The sequence below is a fragment of the Centruroides vittatus genome, unplaced genomic scaffold (assembly GCF_030686945.1).
Source record: "Centruroides vittatus isolate TY-2023 unplaced genomic scaffold, ASM3068694v2 scaffold_1478, whole genome shotgun sequence".
NCBI classification, from domain to species: domain Eukaryota; kingdom Metazoa; phylum Arthropoda; class Arachnida; order Scorpiones; family Buthidae; genus Centruroides; species Centruroides vittatus.
The window spans coordinates 517,348-537,309 of NW_027122680.1; the positions used below are offsets into that span (position 1 = coordinate 517,348).

General features: G+C 32.6%; 2 protein-coding genes and 1 long non-coding RNA gene across 3 annotated transcripts in view; all 3 read right to left on the minus strand.

The window, feature by feature from the left end:
* Positions 1-219: 219 nt before the first annotated feature.
* Positions 220-3,022, minus strand: LOC136987156 (tubulin alpha-1C chain-like). Its single transcript, XM_067284848.1, has 6 exons — positions 2,875-3,022; positions 1,852-2,074; positions 1,447-1,748; positions 972-1,234; positions 637-901; positions 220-564 (listed from the first exon to the last, which is right to left on the minus strand). Exons 1-6 carry the CDS (start codon positions 2,875-2,877, stop codon positions 271-273), a joined length of 1,350 nt encoding a protein of 449 aa, XP_067140949.1. The 5' UTR covers positions 2,878-3,022; the 3' UTR covers positions 220-270.
* A 7,289-nt stretch (positions 3,023-10,311) lies between these two features.
* On the minus strand, positions 10,312-11,407 carry LOC136987157 (uncharacterized). The gene is made up of 2 exons (XR_010882585.1): positions 11,210-11,407; positions 10,312-10,761 (listed from the first exon to the last, which is right to left on the minus strand). It is a non-coding gene; the product is annotated as an uncharacterized lncRNA (long non-coding RNA).
* An 836-nt stretch (positions 11,408-12,243) lies between these two features.
* The window catches only part of Surf4 (Surfeit locus protein 4), a 36,061-nt gene continuing 28,342 nt past the window's right edge, over positions 12,244-19,962 (minus strand). The window contains exon 4 of the mRNA XM_067284826.1: positions 12,244-13,203. Within this exon, the coding sequence (XP_067140927.1) occupies positions 12,750-13,203 (454 nt within the window). The 3' untranslated portion in view covers positions 12,244-12,749. The remainder of the gene's footprint in view (positions 13,204-19,962) is intronic.

Below are 19,962 nucleotides of genomic sequence, written 5' to 3' on the forward strand. Positions count from 1 at the left end.
AAACCCAGATCATCCAGACCGATAGAATGATCATCCCCTCAGCCATCTGGCCGTATTATATATACTAGGCAATAAATCATATAAAATATAATCCCAAAAATAGCCACGAATTTTTCAGAAACGGTACATTTTAAAGAGTCTTTACAGGTTTTCACGGAAAATAAAATCAATAAAGTAGTTTCGAATTTGCGTATTTATAATATAAGCAAGAACCGTAAAGCAGTTTAAAACATTTTATTGCCATTTTTATGCTTTCTTAGGAGTGAATTTTTAATATTCCTCTCCTTCATCTCCAGCATCGCTGGAGTCCATTCCAACTTCTTCGTAATCCTTCTCAAGAGCTGCCAAATCTTCGCGAGCTTCGGAGAATTCACCCTCTTCCATACCTTCTCCTACATACCAATGAACGAAAGCTCTCTTGGCATACATAAGATCGAATTTATGATCCAATCGTGCCCATGCTTCAGCAATAGCTGTGGTATTGGAAAGCATGCAAACGGCACGTGGAACCTTGGCCAAATCACCACCAGGTACAACGGTAGGAGGTTGATAGTTAATGCCAACCTAAAATAAACGATAGAAATTATGTAACGAGTATATTTATTAGAGGATGATCATAAAGTGAGGTAAAAGTACCTTAAAACCGGTTGGACACCAGTCTACAAACTGGATGGTTCTCTTGGTCTTGATGGCGGCGATGGCCGCGTTGACGTCTTTAGGAACGACATCGCCTCGGTACAACATGCAGCAAGCCATGTATTTTCCGTGACGTGGGTCGCATTTCACCATCTGATTGGCTGGTTCAAAGCAGGCATTGGTAATTTCAGCCACTGTTAATTGTTCGTGATAGGCCTTCTCGGCGGATATGACGGGTGCATACGTCACCAGAGGGAAATGAATTCTGTAAAATTGAAAATGGATGTTAGCGAGATATTAAATTGGGTTTTATTCGCTTAATTTTTATTAATTACCTGGGATAAGGCACCAAGTTAGTTTGGAATTCAGTCAAATCGACATTGAGTGCACCATCGAAGCGAAGGGATGCTGTGATTGAGGAAACGATCTGGCTGATCAAACGATTCAAATTGGCGTAACTAGGACGTTCGATATCTAAATTACGTCTGCAGATATCATAAATGGCTTCATTATCGACCATAAAAGCACAGTCGGAATGCTCTAGAGTGGTATGAGTGGTGAGGATGGAGTTGTAAGGCTCTACTACAGCTGTGGAAACCTGGAAAAATCAATGGTGTTACTCTTTGTTTTCGTTAACCCTCTTTCATTAAAAGGTCACTTGGGAGGTAAAAGGATAGAGCTAATCTAAACTACAAGCACTCCACGAATACGGGCCCTCCTCATGGAAGAGTGACTCGATTTCATACTGCTACCCAGGTGGTAAATAAGTAAAAATTGAATAATATTGGCATGATAATATTCGAAACTCACCTGAGGTGCAGGGTAAATAGAAAATTCGAGTTTTGATTTCTTGCCATAATCGACAGAAAGCCTCTCCATTAAAAGAGAGGTGAAACCGGAACCGGTTCCTCCTCCAAAACTGTGAAAGATGAGGAAACCTTGTAAACCAGTGCATTGATCGGCAAGTTTGCGTACACGATCCAAAACAAGATCGACTATCTCTTTTCCAATGGTATAATGTCCTCTGGCATAGTTATTAGCGGCATCTTCTTTACCTGTGATGAGCTGCTCAGGATGGTAAAGTTGTCGATAGCTACCATTACGGACTTCATCTGAAAGTCGAAAATATTGATTAGTATCGTTAATATCCGGGAACTTTTTACAGCAGACTCTCGAGTGTCCGCTACAAAGCGCAGTAAGCAAAGTGTTACTCACCCACTACAGTTGGCTCTAAGTCGACGAAAACTGCACGTGGCACGTGTTTTCCCGCTCCAGTTTCGCTGAAAAATGTGGTGAAAGAATCGTCTCCAACTCCCATAGCCTTGTCACTTGGTATTTGTCCGTCTGGTTGAATGCCATGTTCGACACAGTACAGTTCCCAACAGGCATTACCGATCTGTACACCAGCTTGGCCGATGTGTACACTGATGCACTCACGCTAAAATACAGAAAAAAATAAAATAAAATAACGATTAAATTGTAATTTAAATACACGTAATTAAAACTTTATATAATAAATTGGCACGTTTATCGATCGGACAAAGGATTAATACTCCATTCGGTAAAGTTAACTCGACACTTCCGGGTGGTACATAAAAGTTTCGTGACGATTTTCACGAATATTAAAATCGGAAAAAATAATAATGAATGCGTGCAGATTTAATTTAAGTCAAACGAAAGGATTCATCTAGGTCATAAAAGTAACCATAATTGATTTTTTACGAATAACACGCCGTGATTCTGGAATTTATCCAAGTTGTAAAGAACGTTGCTCTCTGCAAACGTGGCAGACCACGACTAACACCGCGATAATATAATTATGCTATAAATAATTAAACACGACAAATCTCTACCGAAAGTAAAACTAATTAAACGATATAAATAATAAGATTATATATAAATTATTCAGTATATTCCATTTATATCCATACGAAGGGCACGGCTTGGTTTAGATTCGTAACCCATATACTGTATACACAATAAGCCTGTACACTCTACCACCTAGCTAATAAGTTATAAACGTGAGGCCCTAGTTGTATTATCGTAGAATGAGGCCTAACTCGTATCATTTTAGATGGAGACATTAAGTTGTAGATTGTTTAGCTAAGGTGTAAATCCGGCTCAGGCTAGGAGGAAGTGGGAGCAATCACTCCCTACATTCGTAACCGCATTATTCCTTACATTCGAGAGAATTAAAATCAAATTTTAAACTAGAAATTTAAGTAAAAATATACTTACCATTTTTTTAGAATGTGTTGTGAGAAAGTTGTAAAATTAAATTATAAAAAGATGGCCTGTAAATGGTCGAGAGTCGTTCGTGCTGAGTCTTTAATGCAACTGCACGAATCACTCGTCTAAACTGTACACGGATGTTGAGCAGATTTTATACTGTACATCTTCCCTCGCATGTACGCTCTATCGCCATTGGTCGATTGCGAATGACGTGATACCCCCACCCAAGAAATCCATAGTTGGAGTGAGAGAGAGATGTTTGAACAAACGCCAAAATCTGTTTCATTGAGCGGCTTTTATGAAGTAAAACTTCAATTAACATTAAATGTAACCAAATTAAAAGTTACTTTTTAAGATTAATTTACGTTTATTGAGAATTATTTCGGCTATTCTAGCCTTGAAAAGTCTGAAGTCTCGCAAATCTATGTACAGTACATCACGTAATGCGATTATAAATGGTTTTCGCTCATTGAAAATACGTCCTGTCTTCGAACAAATGTCACAAAACTTTATTCTGTGCGATTTCCTTCCCATTCTGTACAAAATAATCGTGAAAATTCTATGATTTCGATACAAAACACGATCTTAAAAAGTTTCGAAATAAGGTCATTGTTTAAAATGCAAAAATTAGGTCAATCCAAAAACATTTGTTAGAAAAATCTATTATGCGAGTTTTATTTAAAATATTTATAGATTTTTACGAAAGTTTTCGATATATTTTCATGTTATTTATTTATTTTTAAGCACAGGTGCAAAACAATTTAATATAAAGTACACGAAAGACATGCCACACCGACACAGTGTGGGCGGCGTGGGCTTTGTAATACCTAAAAAGGAGGCCTTAATTTATAAAAATTAACTAAACCTGTTGAGTATTAAAGTATAAAAACGCTGTATAACCTTCAAAGTTCGCGTTAATCATCACAATTCTTTGATTAAAATAGAGAAAATAACTTTCTGAGGAGGTTCTTTAAGGGTTGTAACACTGCTTACGTAGCGAAATATCTGACGAAACAATATTTTTTTTTATAGTTTCCTAAGCATATTTAATATCCAGGTACAGATATTACATCACAGATCGACCTAACAGATACGTATAAAGGTCATATATAAAGAGAACCGGTTTATTTTACTATATATGGGCATGTTTGTTAATGACGTAAGGCGGAATTAACCTCCTACATCGATCCACTGGATTAACACCTGTTATACTACAAGAAGAATTTAATCAAATGAACTCAAACGCATGTAATATCTAAAAGCAATTACAAAAGAAATTAACACTAGAATAAATAACGAATTCGTGTTTATTACAAACGCAGACACTAGAAATGTGATCTAACGTTACTACATTTAACACTAGAATAATACAAATATAAAAATACCATACAGGATTTGTGTGTTTATTTATAGAAAATCACTACAATAGAAATATAACGCTTATTATTTAAAAAATACACTAAAATATTCATAGTTAGGTGTTTGTAACTGAATACAAAAAACACTAGTCACTTCACATACACGTACGATAATCCATTGTTTTCGTATTTTATAAGTATTAAATGTAATGTCTTCGTTAATATTCGACAATAGGTAGTTGTATTTTTCTTCTATTTTATATAGCAACAGCTCATACTTTAAAAGAAAACTGGTTTGATTAACCGGTTTCCACGTGTGTTCTCCTCAAACTATAATGTAGCCTAGATCATAAGAAAATTCAATTAATTTAGGTTTAATTTCGTACTTTTTAAAATTGATAATGATATAGCCCTATCTCAGAACAATATCTAGATGACAGTACACGTGAAAACTCAAAAAATTCTGTGAGGTAATTTAAATGCAGTGTAAAGAATGAAGTATGGCAAGGCTCCACGTTGCATTCTTTATCAAGCTAGCAGAGATGAAAATACGATTAACAGTACAATAATGTCGCAACTTCCGTTTCTGTAATAGAAAATTGTGCTAAAATGGTATTTGCTATTTCAGTTTTTTATGCTGGATGTGTTAAATTATTCATAAAATCATCATTTCAAATAACGTGTGTTAGAATATCTCGAAACACGTATAGAAAAACAGATAGAGGGGTACCAACAAGACCATTTGGCAGGGCTCCAAACACAAAGATTAAATTGGATTGATGTGATAAGGTAATGCAACACCTGGGCGATCTCCGAGAGGGGATGTCTCCTGGGAGAACTTTCCTTAGAAAACTGGCCTCTAATTAGGTGTTACATCTACGTGGGACCAGGCGAATTTGAATTAGGGGTCCCATGTACAGTACAGTGTTGACTTCAGACATTTTTAGGGGGAATATTTTCTCATGAAAGATTGGTTTGGGGCCACCTGTCGGTAAGTGCTCCAGCATTTGCTCTTTTTGCTCATAGGATAACAAGCCACTGTGTTAAACATGGGAAGAAACCTAAGAAAAACTAACCCCACGTGGCCAGCCCGTTGGTAAAGTGCGAACCTGCGACCAACTACCATATTACTTTAAAATGTTCTGGAAATATTTTCTAACAGATAGTAAATTCACGTGACCAATAAGTAGTCTTATAAGAACAAATTTATATGCTGCTAATACCACTAAAAGGCCCTTGAAGACAATGCCTCGACCCCACTCCCTTCCCACCGTGTACAATGATGTACTTTTCGCAATCCCCTCCTCGTTATTAGCGAGGTTGAGGCCGAAGTTTTAAACGCGAAAACGTGTACGTCGGACGTTCGGCGCCGCTTTCCTGTAAGCCTAGAAATTTGACAATGGCGTTTGGAATGTCAGTGGAATCATGCTCGACATTCCAAACGCCATTGTCAAACTTCTAGCTTACAGAAAAACGGCACTAAACGTCCGACGTACACGTTTTCGCGTTTAAAACTTCGGCCTCAACTTCGCTATTTACAAGTATACTTTATACTTGTAACTAATGGAAGGCCCCATATTAACAATTTATCATGTGTTTTTTAAGGCTGTTAATTGCAGCTTCGTGATTATTTTAAACCCAAACAAATTAAGTTTTAACCATTTTAAATTTAATAATAAAATATTATAAACAGATTTTTTTAATGTTTTTTTTTCCTTTTTTCCTGCGTTGATAGAGAATTCAACACAATACAGTACATACCAGTCATCAATGCAGATTTTGTAGACATTGGCGAAACCAGTATTTACATAAAGAAAATATTATTTGCATGTTTCCTTTATAACTTTTATACAAATAAAATAAATAACCCAGTTTAAGATCATAGATAATGTTCCACTCAGAGAAAACTAAGGTCTGACTTTCTCAACTAATAAATTGTAGTCTCAGCTGAATTAATACATGCATTTTTAACAATGGGGAATTTAAATAACATTAATCTTTCGGTACAGTTAATGGGCCATCTTCAGGTTTGGACAATTGGAAATGAAATGTTAAAGTGATGTTAAAACATGCATCTTTAATATTAAGTGAAGGTTAAAGGACATGTTCATCCTTATTAATTGTAGTCTCTGAATTCGAACTGTATTCCTACTTTTTGGTTCTAGCTTGAAAAAAAGACATACAAAGTATGAGATTAAAATCAATACTAGTGTTTTCTATGAACATGATTCGGTTCTCTATCATCTCTGAAAAACTGCATAATTCATGTTGACTGTAGACAATTGCAAAATTAACGTGAAGTATAAATAATAATAATAGCGAGGTTGAGGACGAAGTTTTAAACGCGAAAACGTGTACGTCGGACGTTTGGCACCGCTTTCCCGTAAGCCGAGAAGTTTGACAATGACGTTTGGAATGTCGAGCACGATTCCACCGACTTTCCAAACGCCATTGTCAAACTTCTAGGCGTATGGGAAAACGGCACCGAACGTCCGACGTACACGTTTTCGCGTTTAAAACTTCGGCCTCAACCTCGCTAATAATAATTAAACTTCAATCAAATCAGTTTATTATAAAATCTCAATTTTTGCCAGACATAAATACATTACGAATTTATGAAACTAGTTAAATTATCTTATCCACTAAATTACATTTCTTTTTATTGTTATTATATTTGGGAAAATGTTTCTGTTTGCTGAATATCTGCAATGTATACAAGTCTATAAATTGGATAAATAAATAAGGAGATGGCACGTGCGTGATTTACATCAAAATTCCATAAAGTAGTTTCTTGAACTGGTGACACAATTTAATTATACGTTTGCAAGATATCTAGAACAATAGATTTTACTAATGTTTATGTTCTCATACAAAACAGATTATTACTATTAATAAAAAATGGATAATAAAAGTTTACCTAACCTATTTGTTGGTAATAATTATGGTAATAAATTACCATAATTATTACCAACAAAGTTATTAGAATAGGTTAGGCTAGAATGTGCGTATCCACTGTTTCCTTTCTTCTGTTTGCTGGAATGAGAGACGAGCCGCCATTTTGGAACCATAGGTAACATTAACCCAAAAGTAAACTTAAATGATAATTATTCAGTAATTGTTTAATAAAATAAAGTTTAATTTGTTAAAACACTGGAGAGAGAGAGAGAAACATTTTCATTAGTGTTTTATAAAATATGGGCAAACAAACAGAAAAACAGATATAAAAGTGTATTAAAGTCTGTCAGGTAAAAGATAAATTATGGTTTTGTTTATAATAATGGCATGGAGATTGACAATGTATGTGAAAGAAGATAAATTTTAAAAAGTAAGACAACCAATAATGGGCATAAAAAAGGTGTAAGTTCACAATGGAGAGAATCTAACCACAAGGTGTACCAGTACTTTGCCTAGATATATTCTGTCAAATCATCCATTAAAATTTTTGAGATTTTGACTTGGTTTCAAATGTAAGTCCCAATAGCAGCAGTCCATTACTTCATAAAATTATCTTATTAACTTAGTTGAAGCTTTCAAAAATAACACAAAGACATTATTTTAATAGATTTGATGATGATATGAATAGCATAAAACTTGTATTTGTATTTGGGCAAGAAGTATACGGGGTTTTTAAAAGATAGCATTAATTGGACGAGATGTGATGAAGGAGTTTACGAAAGTTAATTATGTACAGTACAGAAAGCTTTCTTGCTTTTGGTATGGTTTGGTAAAGACTGCTCTTTAAGGTTTTGGGATTATTTTAAACTCTCCACATATAGAGAAAAATGGCTTCAACATGTATCTCGAATGTCGCCAGGTAGGATACCTCGTGCAGTTTTACAGTATCGACCACGAAGACAACAACAACCTGGACGTACACACAAAAATGACTCCAAGATCCTGTTTATCTGAGACTGAAACGGGTCAACATGGCCTAAATTCGTGAATGGTGTATGACGATGATTATTTTTATTATTAACAATTGAACAATAAGCAGATACATGCTCTATATTAACAACACAGAAAATACTCTATCAAAACAAGCTGCCTGACGTTTGATAATTAATTAACGAAGATGTTCAAAATACCCTTTTCTCTCATGCAAGACATCTCAGCAACGAACCGAATGTCAAATCTTGTCAACAACTCATTGCTGTATTAGTTTTATTGCAGCAGCATGATTTCTTTGTACAAGGATATTGGTCCCTATTTAGATTTAGATATGTAAAGTGAACCCAGAAACTTAAAGTAGCAAGCCTGTTGGTCGGACAGGAACCCACAATCGACTACCAATATTCAACGGTTTCATCTCCTCGGTCACTGGTAGGCTCTTAGTTATGATAATATTGTTCATCACTGTAATTATAATATAGTATAATCAGAAGTTTACAGTAAAATCTCATAATAATACAAGTTAAATTAATATGAAGTCAGATGTAATACAATTACCGATTAGGTTCATCCTCTACATAAGCAGTTCCCAACTTTTCTTGACTTGTGTAGCCATTTTTGTGTTATTTCATGTATTAATCAAACAGTGGTACCTTGGTATGTTATACAGTGCTGCACATGTAAAAAAAGTTTTTTTTTTAAATCAAAAGGTATTGGTGGAAAATAAATTTAAAATTAAGCACCAAGCATTATGACGTTAACAAAGACCTCAACGCAGAACCCAAATATTCTTATGGTGCATCTGCCATTACTTTTTTGCGTACCCTAGGGATATGCATACCCCGGTCGGGAATTGCTCCTCTACATCTCTACATTAAAGATTTCCTCAGTTTATTGAATGCAAGTATGTTTCATTACTATAACAGTACTGTATATTTTCCCATAAGAATAATCAGTTTTAATTTAAAAGCTTTTTAATACATAATGAGAGAGTATAATCTTAATACAATATTTAAGTATGGGTAAACTGATTTATAGACAGAAGGCACTTATGATCCTATAAAAATTAAGTGGTCTGAATGAATAAAAGAGAAAGAGATAGTGAATTTAACTGCCACAGATTTTGGAAATAGCAGATCTAAATTTAAGATAAATAACATTTTAGAAAAAACTCTTTGGTAGCAGAAGTCGGTAAAAAGAAATTCCAGTAATTGCGAAAAGGACGACAAAGACGATTTATAACATTATATAAATTGAACTCCATTAATCTATCATCATGACCCAAATGTTAACTATTGAACTTTTTCAATCACATTATTGCATCATGGTCATTTCTGTAATAAAGTATTCAGAACTAAAAAGATAGAAATCAATATTTCATTTAAACTCTCATATTTTTTACATATTTGTAGTCAATTTTGTTCAATTGTCTATTGGCAAGCATTATTATAATAGAATGTCATTAATCCAAATTAATTGGAACCCAGACCTGTTCGGATTAGTGTTTTTTTTTTGGTTTACCCGAAATTCATTTTCCCTATGTATTTATTTAATGTGGGATTTCTCAATATATTGTATTTGTATGAGCCCATTGTATTACATCAGGATGACTGACAGAAGTCGGCATTTCAAGAAGTCCAGCTCTTTTGACTGGAGAATCATTGTGGTAGCCAGAACATTCTTAAGTTTTAAGTCTCCTTCTGTTTTGTCCAACCATCTTTTTTTGTGGCTGTACAAGGTCAGACTCCTTCCATTGTTTGGGTGTAAACAAATTTTGGCAGCCAGTCTGGGTGCGTTCTTTCAACATAACTCGGCAATCTAATTTGATTGGCTTTAAAATTCCTGTTATGTATATGACACTGTAGGCGAGAGCGGGGCTACAAGTTCCGTTTTTTAATCAGCCTCATATTTTGTTAAGGAAACATAATTCTAGCTATAAGTATTAAGAGATTAAAATTTAGTAATATATCTAACTTTGCTATAAATACAGTTTTTGGGGTTGTTTTTTGTAAGATTTTTTAATAATTAATAATACAATACCTAAAGTCGGAAAGTAACAACTTACCCCAGTTCGGGGCTAGTTGTTAACAGGGTGGGGCAAGTTGTTACGAGATCTATGGAAGGTGTAATATGTAAAAAAAACAATAATTTAACTAAGTATGTATTTAAGAACTAATCAATAATATCTTATGAATAATTAGTTGTTTTTCTTAAATTTATTATAAACAAAACATTTTTACATTTCAACATTTATAACTTTTACTTAAAGAAAAGGGGAGAAAGGAACATCCTTTCCAAGTTCTTGTATAACACCAGAAGTTGCAGGCAAATTTACAACTCCTGATGGCCCTGGCTGATCCAAGATTTGTCTTTCGTCGGTAAAGCTTACATTTAATAAATACTCTGCTAACTAGTTTTCCTGTTCTTCACTACAGACCAATCTTACTTTTCTGTAACCAATCGCAGCATTTTCTACTCCAGACTTCAACTTCTTTACAAATCTATAATAATGTCATATGACAAATATCTAATTCTCTGGCAACAGTTTTTATTTTTTTACCATCTTTAATAACTGCATCTGCAGCTCTTTGCATCAACTCCTGAGATACAGAACCCCTTTGTTGTTTTTTGAATATAAGTCCGCATACTGCAAAAGGAAAAAAAACATTATTTTTACTGCATTACTGGTACAGATGAACTGGGGCAAGTTGTTCCAAGGTCACAACATGCCCCCAAAGAAGGGAACATCTAGCCTCGATAACACATGGGTTCAAAACAGCAACTACTAGATTAGGTTACGAGACATATATGGTTTTAGCGTAGTATATCAAGATACTTGATATATTTTTGAATAAAAATACCAAACAACTAATCGCTAATTATTTAAATTTGCTAGATATACCAAAAATATCAAACACGAAAATATTTACTTATGTGGATCAGCGACATACAGGCTCTCTTTCCAATGTACCGGACGTCACTGGCCTGATTAAGATAGCTGCCATCGGTGCGCAGAAACGTTCGATTTCATGACATATTTACTAATTATATATATATTTTTTCCTTACGGAGCTATTTCAATAGGAACAACTTACCCCGGGAACTTTTAGCCCCACTCTCCCCTACTGTACAGTTGACATATTTCTGCAAGATGTAGACGACGACAAACTAAAATGAAAAAGTTACAGTATATTGAAAACACAAGTCGTCAAAGAATTTTCGATCCAACTAGAACAACAAATGGCAAAAAGCACAAAAATATATTTATCCAAAATTTTATACTCAAAAAGTACGACAAATGGGATCCATGTTAATAATTAATTAAATGTGAACATATGATAAGCATGTGTTTATATATTTTGAGAAGAATATAAAAAGAAAAATTTATAAACCTAAAAGCATTGTAAAAATCATCTTTATACTTTATAAAAACATATACCTTGTCAGAATCCATGCATTTTTGTTTTCCTTATATGAAAAGTAATTGATTTCTCGTTAAATTTTCTTTCCCTTTTTTTTGTTCAAAATTAAGCATATTGTTTAAAAACACAACTGTCAAAAGCTTTAGTATGAAGCCCAGGGTAGAGCATGCCCCATTTGTCCCTCGGACCTTTTCCTTTTGTTTCGAACCAATTAAATACATTGCTTTCTATTAATAAACATTCTAAGATTTCATTTTTTGTTAATAAAAATAACATTAACTTATAGGTATAGAAACTACTATGAATCCAGGAAGAAATTCCAAGCTCCATCTCTTGATAATCCTGTTTACAAGACTTAAATACGGGTCCTTTAAAATAATTGAGAAAGCTACAGTCAACAGAAAACGACTGAAATGATTAAACATATTGGCACGTTTCGGCTTCAACGATTTTTTAAAAGTGAAGATGGCCTATAAACTTTTATAAACGACGTTATTTTGTATTCATGTTTTATTAAGAATTTGTTAACAAAAAACGTTTTATTTAAGTGTATTTCATCAGAAGAATCCCATTTGTATATTTTGACGACAACTACGAAGGAAACAAAGCATTGGAGTTTGTTGTATCTTTAATAAAGCAAGAATTTTATATTCGAACAAAAATTATTTAGTCGTATTTAAATACATAAAAAAAAACATCACCACAAATTTTCAGTTTCACATTAGTGTTTTTATTTTTTTCTTTCAAAAAAAATAAAATAAAATAATAATAATACAACAAATCTCACATTTGAAACAAACATTCTTGTGGTAAAGTTGGCAGCAAAAATTACTAAATGTTATAGCTATATGGACATAAAAAATAATTAAAGTCAGCAGTACGTTACTCGATAAAATATAATTATTTTTTTTTAATTAGAAAAAATACGTAGAATACGGAATGCAGTCGTGAGACTAGTCCTTACGCCAATGCCTACCGTCCAAGACGCACTTTCGGACACAAGTTTGAATGTAACTGACTGAAAGTTTAATGATTAGAGCCAAATAATTTTAACCTCCCAAAGCGGTAATTTTATTACGTAAAAAATTTAAGAATTGTAATAATAAAGTATACATCAATTTAATAAATGTGAATGAAAGATGTGAATAAATTTGCCCCAGGAAAGAAATTACAAAATTAAAAAGTAAAATGGTTTATAGTTTTGGAATTCTATCTACCACCTCTTTTTGTGTTCGTCCATACTGACGCCTCCCGGACCTAAAGATACGACCATGAGCAATCCTCCGATAACGGATAGCGTTTGGAAAAAGTCGTATTTCAAGAAGTCTCTCATTGGCTTGTAGGAAGGTATTGTCCACCAAGCATTTAAATATAGATTGAGAAGGGACAACCAGAGAACAAGGACGAGTGCAGATAATTTGGTCTTGTATCCTACCGTGACCAGAACCATCAGAACGGAGCCGACTATATTCTGAATGACTTGCAGGAAAGATACTTCTAGTCGGAGGACTGTAATGAACATGAAAACCAACAATATTCTTCCGGTTAACTGTAAATAATTTTTGGGTTTGTTATCGCCAAGAGTCGGTACGCCGGCAAACAGACTTTTTCCTTCCACTCTGCTTTCGGCCAATAGTAGTAAAAGTGCACCTACGAGCGACAAATTCCTAAAAATAAAAATAATTTGTTTGAGAAAGTCTTTTAAACAAGTATTTTAACATGTTCTTTATTAAAAAAGTAACTAAACTTTATCATCATCATGAAAAAAATGTCCCATAAGATCATATTATAGAAAATTAAACAATTTTCACAAGATATGGTAAAACCTCATTAAGTTAAAGTAGTAAAAAAATCCCAATCTTCAGTTAGTTTCAGCTAATGAGTTTAGTACCCAATTTTCTTAAATTTTTTATCGTCAAACCATTTCTCACAATCTGTTCACAGAACGATTACAACATTGTACATAGTTTATGGTGCATTGACAAGGCATCCCTTGTGTCCTAATCAGAATACCGGTAATATATTGACCAGTAAAAGAATGTCAAACCGAGAGTGTAATGGTGTGGTGTTGTTCAACATGAAACCATAGTGTCCGTTTATCTTAATTGTCTGTATTTAAGTAAAATATAAGAGGAAAACGAAGATTATATGGACCTATTGAAATGTGGAGGGTACTGAAAAAAAAGGTTTGAGTTAAAAGTACCAGAAATTTTGATCATATTATAGGGAGAACTCTATATATTTAACTCGAAGCTGTCAACAGGTTCCAGGCAAATGCAATTTGACTTAGTGATGTCTTTCTGTATTATATTAGCTATATAAAGAAAATCTTTTCTATTGATCTTATCAGTTATTGAAAGGAATGAAAGATTTGATATTGTTGTTGTTTGCTTTAAAATGCATCCAAATGATCAGCAAATATTACATATAGTACAGTAGAGAGTCGAAAATCGGCACCCTGGTAATCGAAATCGCCCGATAATCGGCACGATTTTCAGTCGGACTGTGTCGTGCTGAATCGAACGTTTTTGATACTAAATTTATTTCTAAAGTATAATTTTCATGTTTTTATATTCTTCAATATATTTATTTTGTTTGTACAAAATAAAGAAATAATTTTTAACAATACGATAGCCTCGATTATTATTATAAAAATTTTCGTTAGGCTTAAAATCGACGAAAATTCAACGCGAAGCGACATGCAACAGAGAAAAATTCAACAGGAAGCGACACGCAACGAAGAAAAATTTGAACATCGGACAGGTTAATATATTTTTTCGTACATAGACCGTAATCGGAGCAAATCCCTAATCTGAACAACCCCAGTCCCCAATTGATGCCGATTTTCAACTCTCTACTGTACTTGCAAAAGATAATTATTTTACCAAAACGTTTGCTTATTTACATTCCAATTTTAAAAAAAGTATCTATTGTTTCATAAAGTGTTAAAGACATAGTTTCTTAAGAAATATTTTGATTTAAATAATAAAAAACAGACTAATTCTGTAAGATAAATCATAATACAGTATATAGAAAGAATTAAGATATCACAATTTAAAATCTGTAAATTTATCTAAATAAGATGCAATAATAGACATTCAAACTTTCACATAATAAACTGCCTCCTGGAAACACAGTGAATTTGTTATACAGAAAAGTTGTTAAATGGAAAACATACCAATACCGAAAAGAGAAAAACAGTGTACTGTAATGGGAATGACGTTTTCTTCTTCACAAGTCTATCCTCGTATTCATATTAACAAAACGAAGTGTTAGGTATGCATTCTACAATAAAAATTAAACATCCGATATAGCAATTTATTAAAACCGAGAGAAAATAACGTTACAATTGAAATTAGTAATAGTCCCACATATTTATGCTGGAAAACAGCCAGTAATCTTTGCTTTTTTTTATGTGCTTTTTATTATACGTATGTATTCGTGACAATATACATCTTTAGAGTTTGCAAATAATTCTGGAAAAAAATTTAAGGTTTTAATTTTATATGAGATTCATTTTAAACAAATGCAATTTCATTCAACTTTTTTTTATTTATTTATTTATTTAATTTACAGATTGTTGTTTATTTACAGGACCAATAAATTAAATACACCATGACCGATAATAAAATTACTAAAATATAGACAATTCCCATGAGTTTAGCGGCAAATAATGAGTATGTATGTGGGAACAGAAGCAACAATCAAAGCTTTGAAAATGGATAAAGAGGAAAGGTTATGGAAGGAACAATGCAAAAGAAAAAAATTTGGAAAAAGCTAGACAAAACTGTCGACTGAAATCAGAAACAGAGTGCAGAGGAATAAAACTAAAAAATAAAAAATATTAAAGACGTGCTTTTCTTCACAAATGCATTATAAAGTAAAAAAATAAATTTTCTTCAGCTTTCACAGTATTCTTGGTATTATGCACCAAAAATAAAAGTGTGAGATCTGGAAATTCCCTTGAACGTAAAGTTTTATTAAATCATATCCGAATTAATAATTACCCCTTTCTTATATCCGAATATAATACGACTTATAATAAAATTGTTCCCTATATTGAATCAAAAATTTTCCTATTATAAACATCCTGCCTAAAAACGGTCCTGGACAAGAAAATATGTGTCCCCGGCCGTATAACTATCAACTATCCATTGTTCTTACGCTGAGTACAGATCATCTTGCAACTTAAGTTTATAGTTAGCGCCCGAATTCACCGTATTGTTTCCAATCCCAGGAACACCTATGGCCTAAGCACATGCACGTGACCAACTTTCCCAGCAAAAAGCTATATAAGATGCTTCCTTCTCCCTCTCGGGGAGTCAATCATCGATTTAGATTGAGTTGCGATCTTACCCTTTGTGCCTACGGAATATATTTGACTTTTGTGCCTCAAGTGCCACCGACCCTTCCCTAAAAAGGAATATTCGATCATCGTGACGAACAGCATATTTGAATTACTGATTGTCCAAGAGGTATGGAACCCATTTATGTGAGCTCTCTCTCTCTCTTTCTTCGCATGGTAGGGATATATAGCTTTTTATATGTCACCCCTTTTATGTCAGATTTTTGTAACGTATATTTTGTTTTCCATTAAATCGTTGTTATCCTGTCAAATGGTGTCTTGTTTGCTCGAATATTCGCTTATCGTCTTACCACGACTCCACCTTCCCTCCTACATTCGACGAAAAAGTAGTCCTGTCCCTACGGGATCCCTACCGACAAATAAGCCATCTCTGACTCGTGGACAAGTCCCTCCGACTTGTTAGCCGAAATTAGACAGAGGTCAGACCTCGTCGTTCCTCCTCAGTACCCACAAAAGCATGAGGCATCATTTCTAAATTTGAGCTCCCCATGCTTTTATTTTTGGCCACATAATACCAAGAATACCGTGAAAGCTGAAGAAAATTTATTTATTATTTTTCACAAGTTTGCTTTTTTCGATGCGCCACAAGAAAGTGTGTTAAGAGAAATCGTAATACAGAACTTTGTCGACAACTCGCATATTTGTGAGTTGTTGATGTATCATTTTTTGCTTTTTGCCCTTACTATTATTAAACATTTCTATTATTAAGGTAGCTATTTATTTTAGGGCTTATCACTGGGGTGATAAGCCCTAATATAAATAGTTTAATTAATAGTTGTTGACATATTTTCCAGTTAAGTTTCATTCTCTACAGAACACTTTGCAATACGAAAATTTGGCTGTACTCCTTCCGTCGTCATCATTCGGACAACTTTTTCTTAAAATATAACCCAGTGAAAATCAATTTTAAATTTAATTTTTCACGGACAAAGAAAAAATTAATCTGACTAGTAACATTTAAATTCGAAAGTCAGTAACAAATTACAGTACTAACTGGATTGCTTTTACCGTCATCGTTTTGTATTTTACTTCAATATAATGTTAATTACCGGGTGATCTAGCACAATTATCTATATTTTGTTGCTATTCAAATCAAACATTTAACTCATTCACATTAAATTCTTGTTGATACTTTATTAACTGAATCTTTACATAAAATACTTCCATATTAATTTCTCTCTCGTGAAATCTATTTTTCTAAAATGACGCTGCTATCGAATATCTCTCTCTTTTCTTCTACAACTGAATCTCTTCCAGAAATACTGGAATTGTTGGCTTTGATGTAAAATAAAATACCATCTAGTGCCAAAATTTTTAAATTCTAACATTACAATTAACTCAAAACTATTATTGATCTAGATTATCAACTCTTAATAATAGAATTTATAATTTCAGACTAGAAGCTACCATTAATAACTTAGAAAAAAATGGAAATTTTTTAAAGAAAATAATTGACACCGAAAGTACCTATGATAAATGATAATCTCATGTTATTTTTTAAATTTATATTCACACTTAGAAAAAGTGAATTAATATCACTTAATTTAAATAAATTGGCAATTTCATTTCAAAAAGTATATATGTACGAGTAACATGTAAGAATTTAGGTTAATTGTTTTAAAGAATTTATCAAAATATCTAAAAATAGAAGGATACAGGAACTCTGAAGTGAAAAAAATAATATTGACTGAATAATGTCTCATAAAACTAGTTAAAGTTAAAGTAATAGATGAAAGTTGGTAGTTAAAAACTAGCAAAAATCGCAAATTAAATTGCAGCTCAGTAATATTTCTCAATAAAAAAATTAGAAACATAAATTATCATGTAATTGCTTTACAAATCCAAAATAATTTATGAAAATTAATTTTGACAACTGTTACATTTCGAATATTTGAAGAATATGTAAGAAAAGAAAACTGACAGCAGTTAAAGGAGTTGGGAAACTTTATTCCGATTAAATGATTTTCGGGACTTTTAATCCAGTCTTCAGATCGACAAGGGAGGCAATCTGAATAGAAAAACTGTTTGTGTTCAAACCTTACTTATATCTTATGGAATTTTTATTTAATAAGCAAAACATTTTATATACACTCTTTTTTAAAATTTCACTTGCGAGACGAAAATGAATATTTTAAAAATGAAAACTACTGTTACAAAATGAAAAATGAAGATATAATTAATACTATACATATATTAAAGTGGATAAGATGACATTTGAATGGTGAAGAAGCACTCCAAAACCGGGAGGTCTTACAGGCCAGATACAAAAATAGGACCTTAAAATTTATTTTTAAAAATATCAATGTAGACTCCCTGACCCATCCCATAATCAAAGATAAAGAAAAACTGCAATAGTCTTGAGAAAACTTCACATCTCATTCATTTATGGACTATGATGCCTCACAATGACTGAATGCTAACAGTGCATGCTTGTTCCTAAATATTCTGCATCTTATTATATCATTGTATAGGAATATCATCATACTGATGATTGCTAAATACTGGCCAAACTTTCGTTTAATAATTCAGAGCTATCTTATACAACAACAGACAAACAAAAAATCTTCACATTTAGACTGAAATTTAGACCTCTACTGAAGGTCAACTGACTATCAAAATATTTGACATTTTACAAACAGTATAGATGTAACATAAATAAATATATTAAAAAATTTTTATGAGCCGTTATATTTAATGTGTCTGTCTTAATTGCACAATATTAACAACATATGTAAAAAGTTCCGAAACAGAATCAAAATTAAATAATCTTACTTCAATTTATTTTGATATGTTATAATGTGATAATCTATAAACGTTTATCATAGTCTATTATTAGCAAGGTCGAGGCCGAAGTTTTCAACGCGAAAACGTGTACGTCGGACGTTCGGCGTCGCTTTCCTGTAAGCCTAAAAGTTTGACAATGGCCTTTAAAATGTCGAGCATGATTCCACTGACTTTCCAAATGCCATTGCCAAACTTCTAGGCTTACGGGTAAGTGGTGCCTAACGTTCGACGTACACGTTTTCGCGTTTAAAACTTCGGCCTCAACCTCGCTATTATGTTTTCTAATTAATTTTAGAATCAAATATTGTTGAAATAAAATATTTTACATTAAAATAAATATTGAAAGATTATGCAAATTTCACACAAAAATTAAAAAACTTAATTTCAATTAAAAGTTTTTTTTTTAAATCTTAAAAGTCATTAAATAGCATAATGAAAAAGCATCAGATATTAACCTAGTTATTTAAAACTTGTCTCTTTAATATTCTAATTTCAACCATTTTCTCATACTAGCATTTTTGTAAACATTGAAATTATTTTTAGTCTTTCGGGAACGAAACAATACAAAGTACACTAATCTACCGCATTATGCCTCGTTTTATTTTAGATTTTATACTTTTTCATTATTTATTTATGAATAAAAAGTAAAAATATCAACACATTTCTGTAATTCAATCATCCACATGAATAATTAAAAGACTAGAACAGAGGTGGGCAAATGGCATGCACGCCAACAATTCTTTTCCACCATGCAACCCAGAGATTGCCTTAATAAATGAATATCCAACATCTTTTTAAATATTTTTTTTCTGAGTCATAACGAATTTATTGTGGTTTCTAGTGTGTGTAAGTAAATTTTTGATTATTCGAAAAGACACCTAATAATAATAATAATATGCTCCCAAAAATTTTGCATGATATATAGATTTGGTTGAACTGTACAGTTAAAAAGATTGCTCACCTCTTAACTATAGCGTTTAATTTAAAATAGAAATTTCTGATAATTTATTAAAATTTATACTTTTTCATTCAATATTCATATATTTTACGTTACTTTATTTTGTGAACTTTCTTTCATTTACAAAAAATCATGAGTTAGATAATCAATTATGATGAGATAAGAACATTTTAATATAATGCTACCCGATAATATAAATCAGTTATAACTATGTAAAATTCAGGTTAACAAAAAGCAATTAAGAACAGAGAAGCCTCAATAAAAAGGTTGACTCTGCCTATAGAGACTGTTTGTTTCTGAAGGTATGAGGAGGACAGA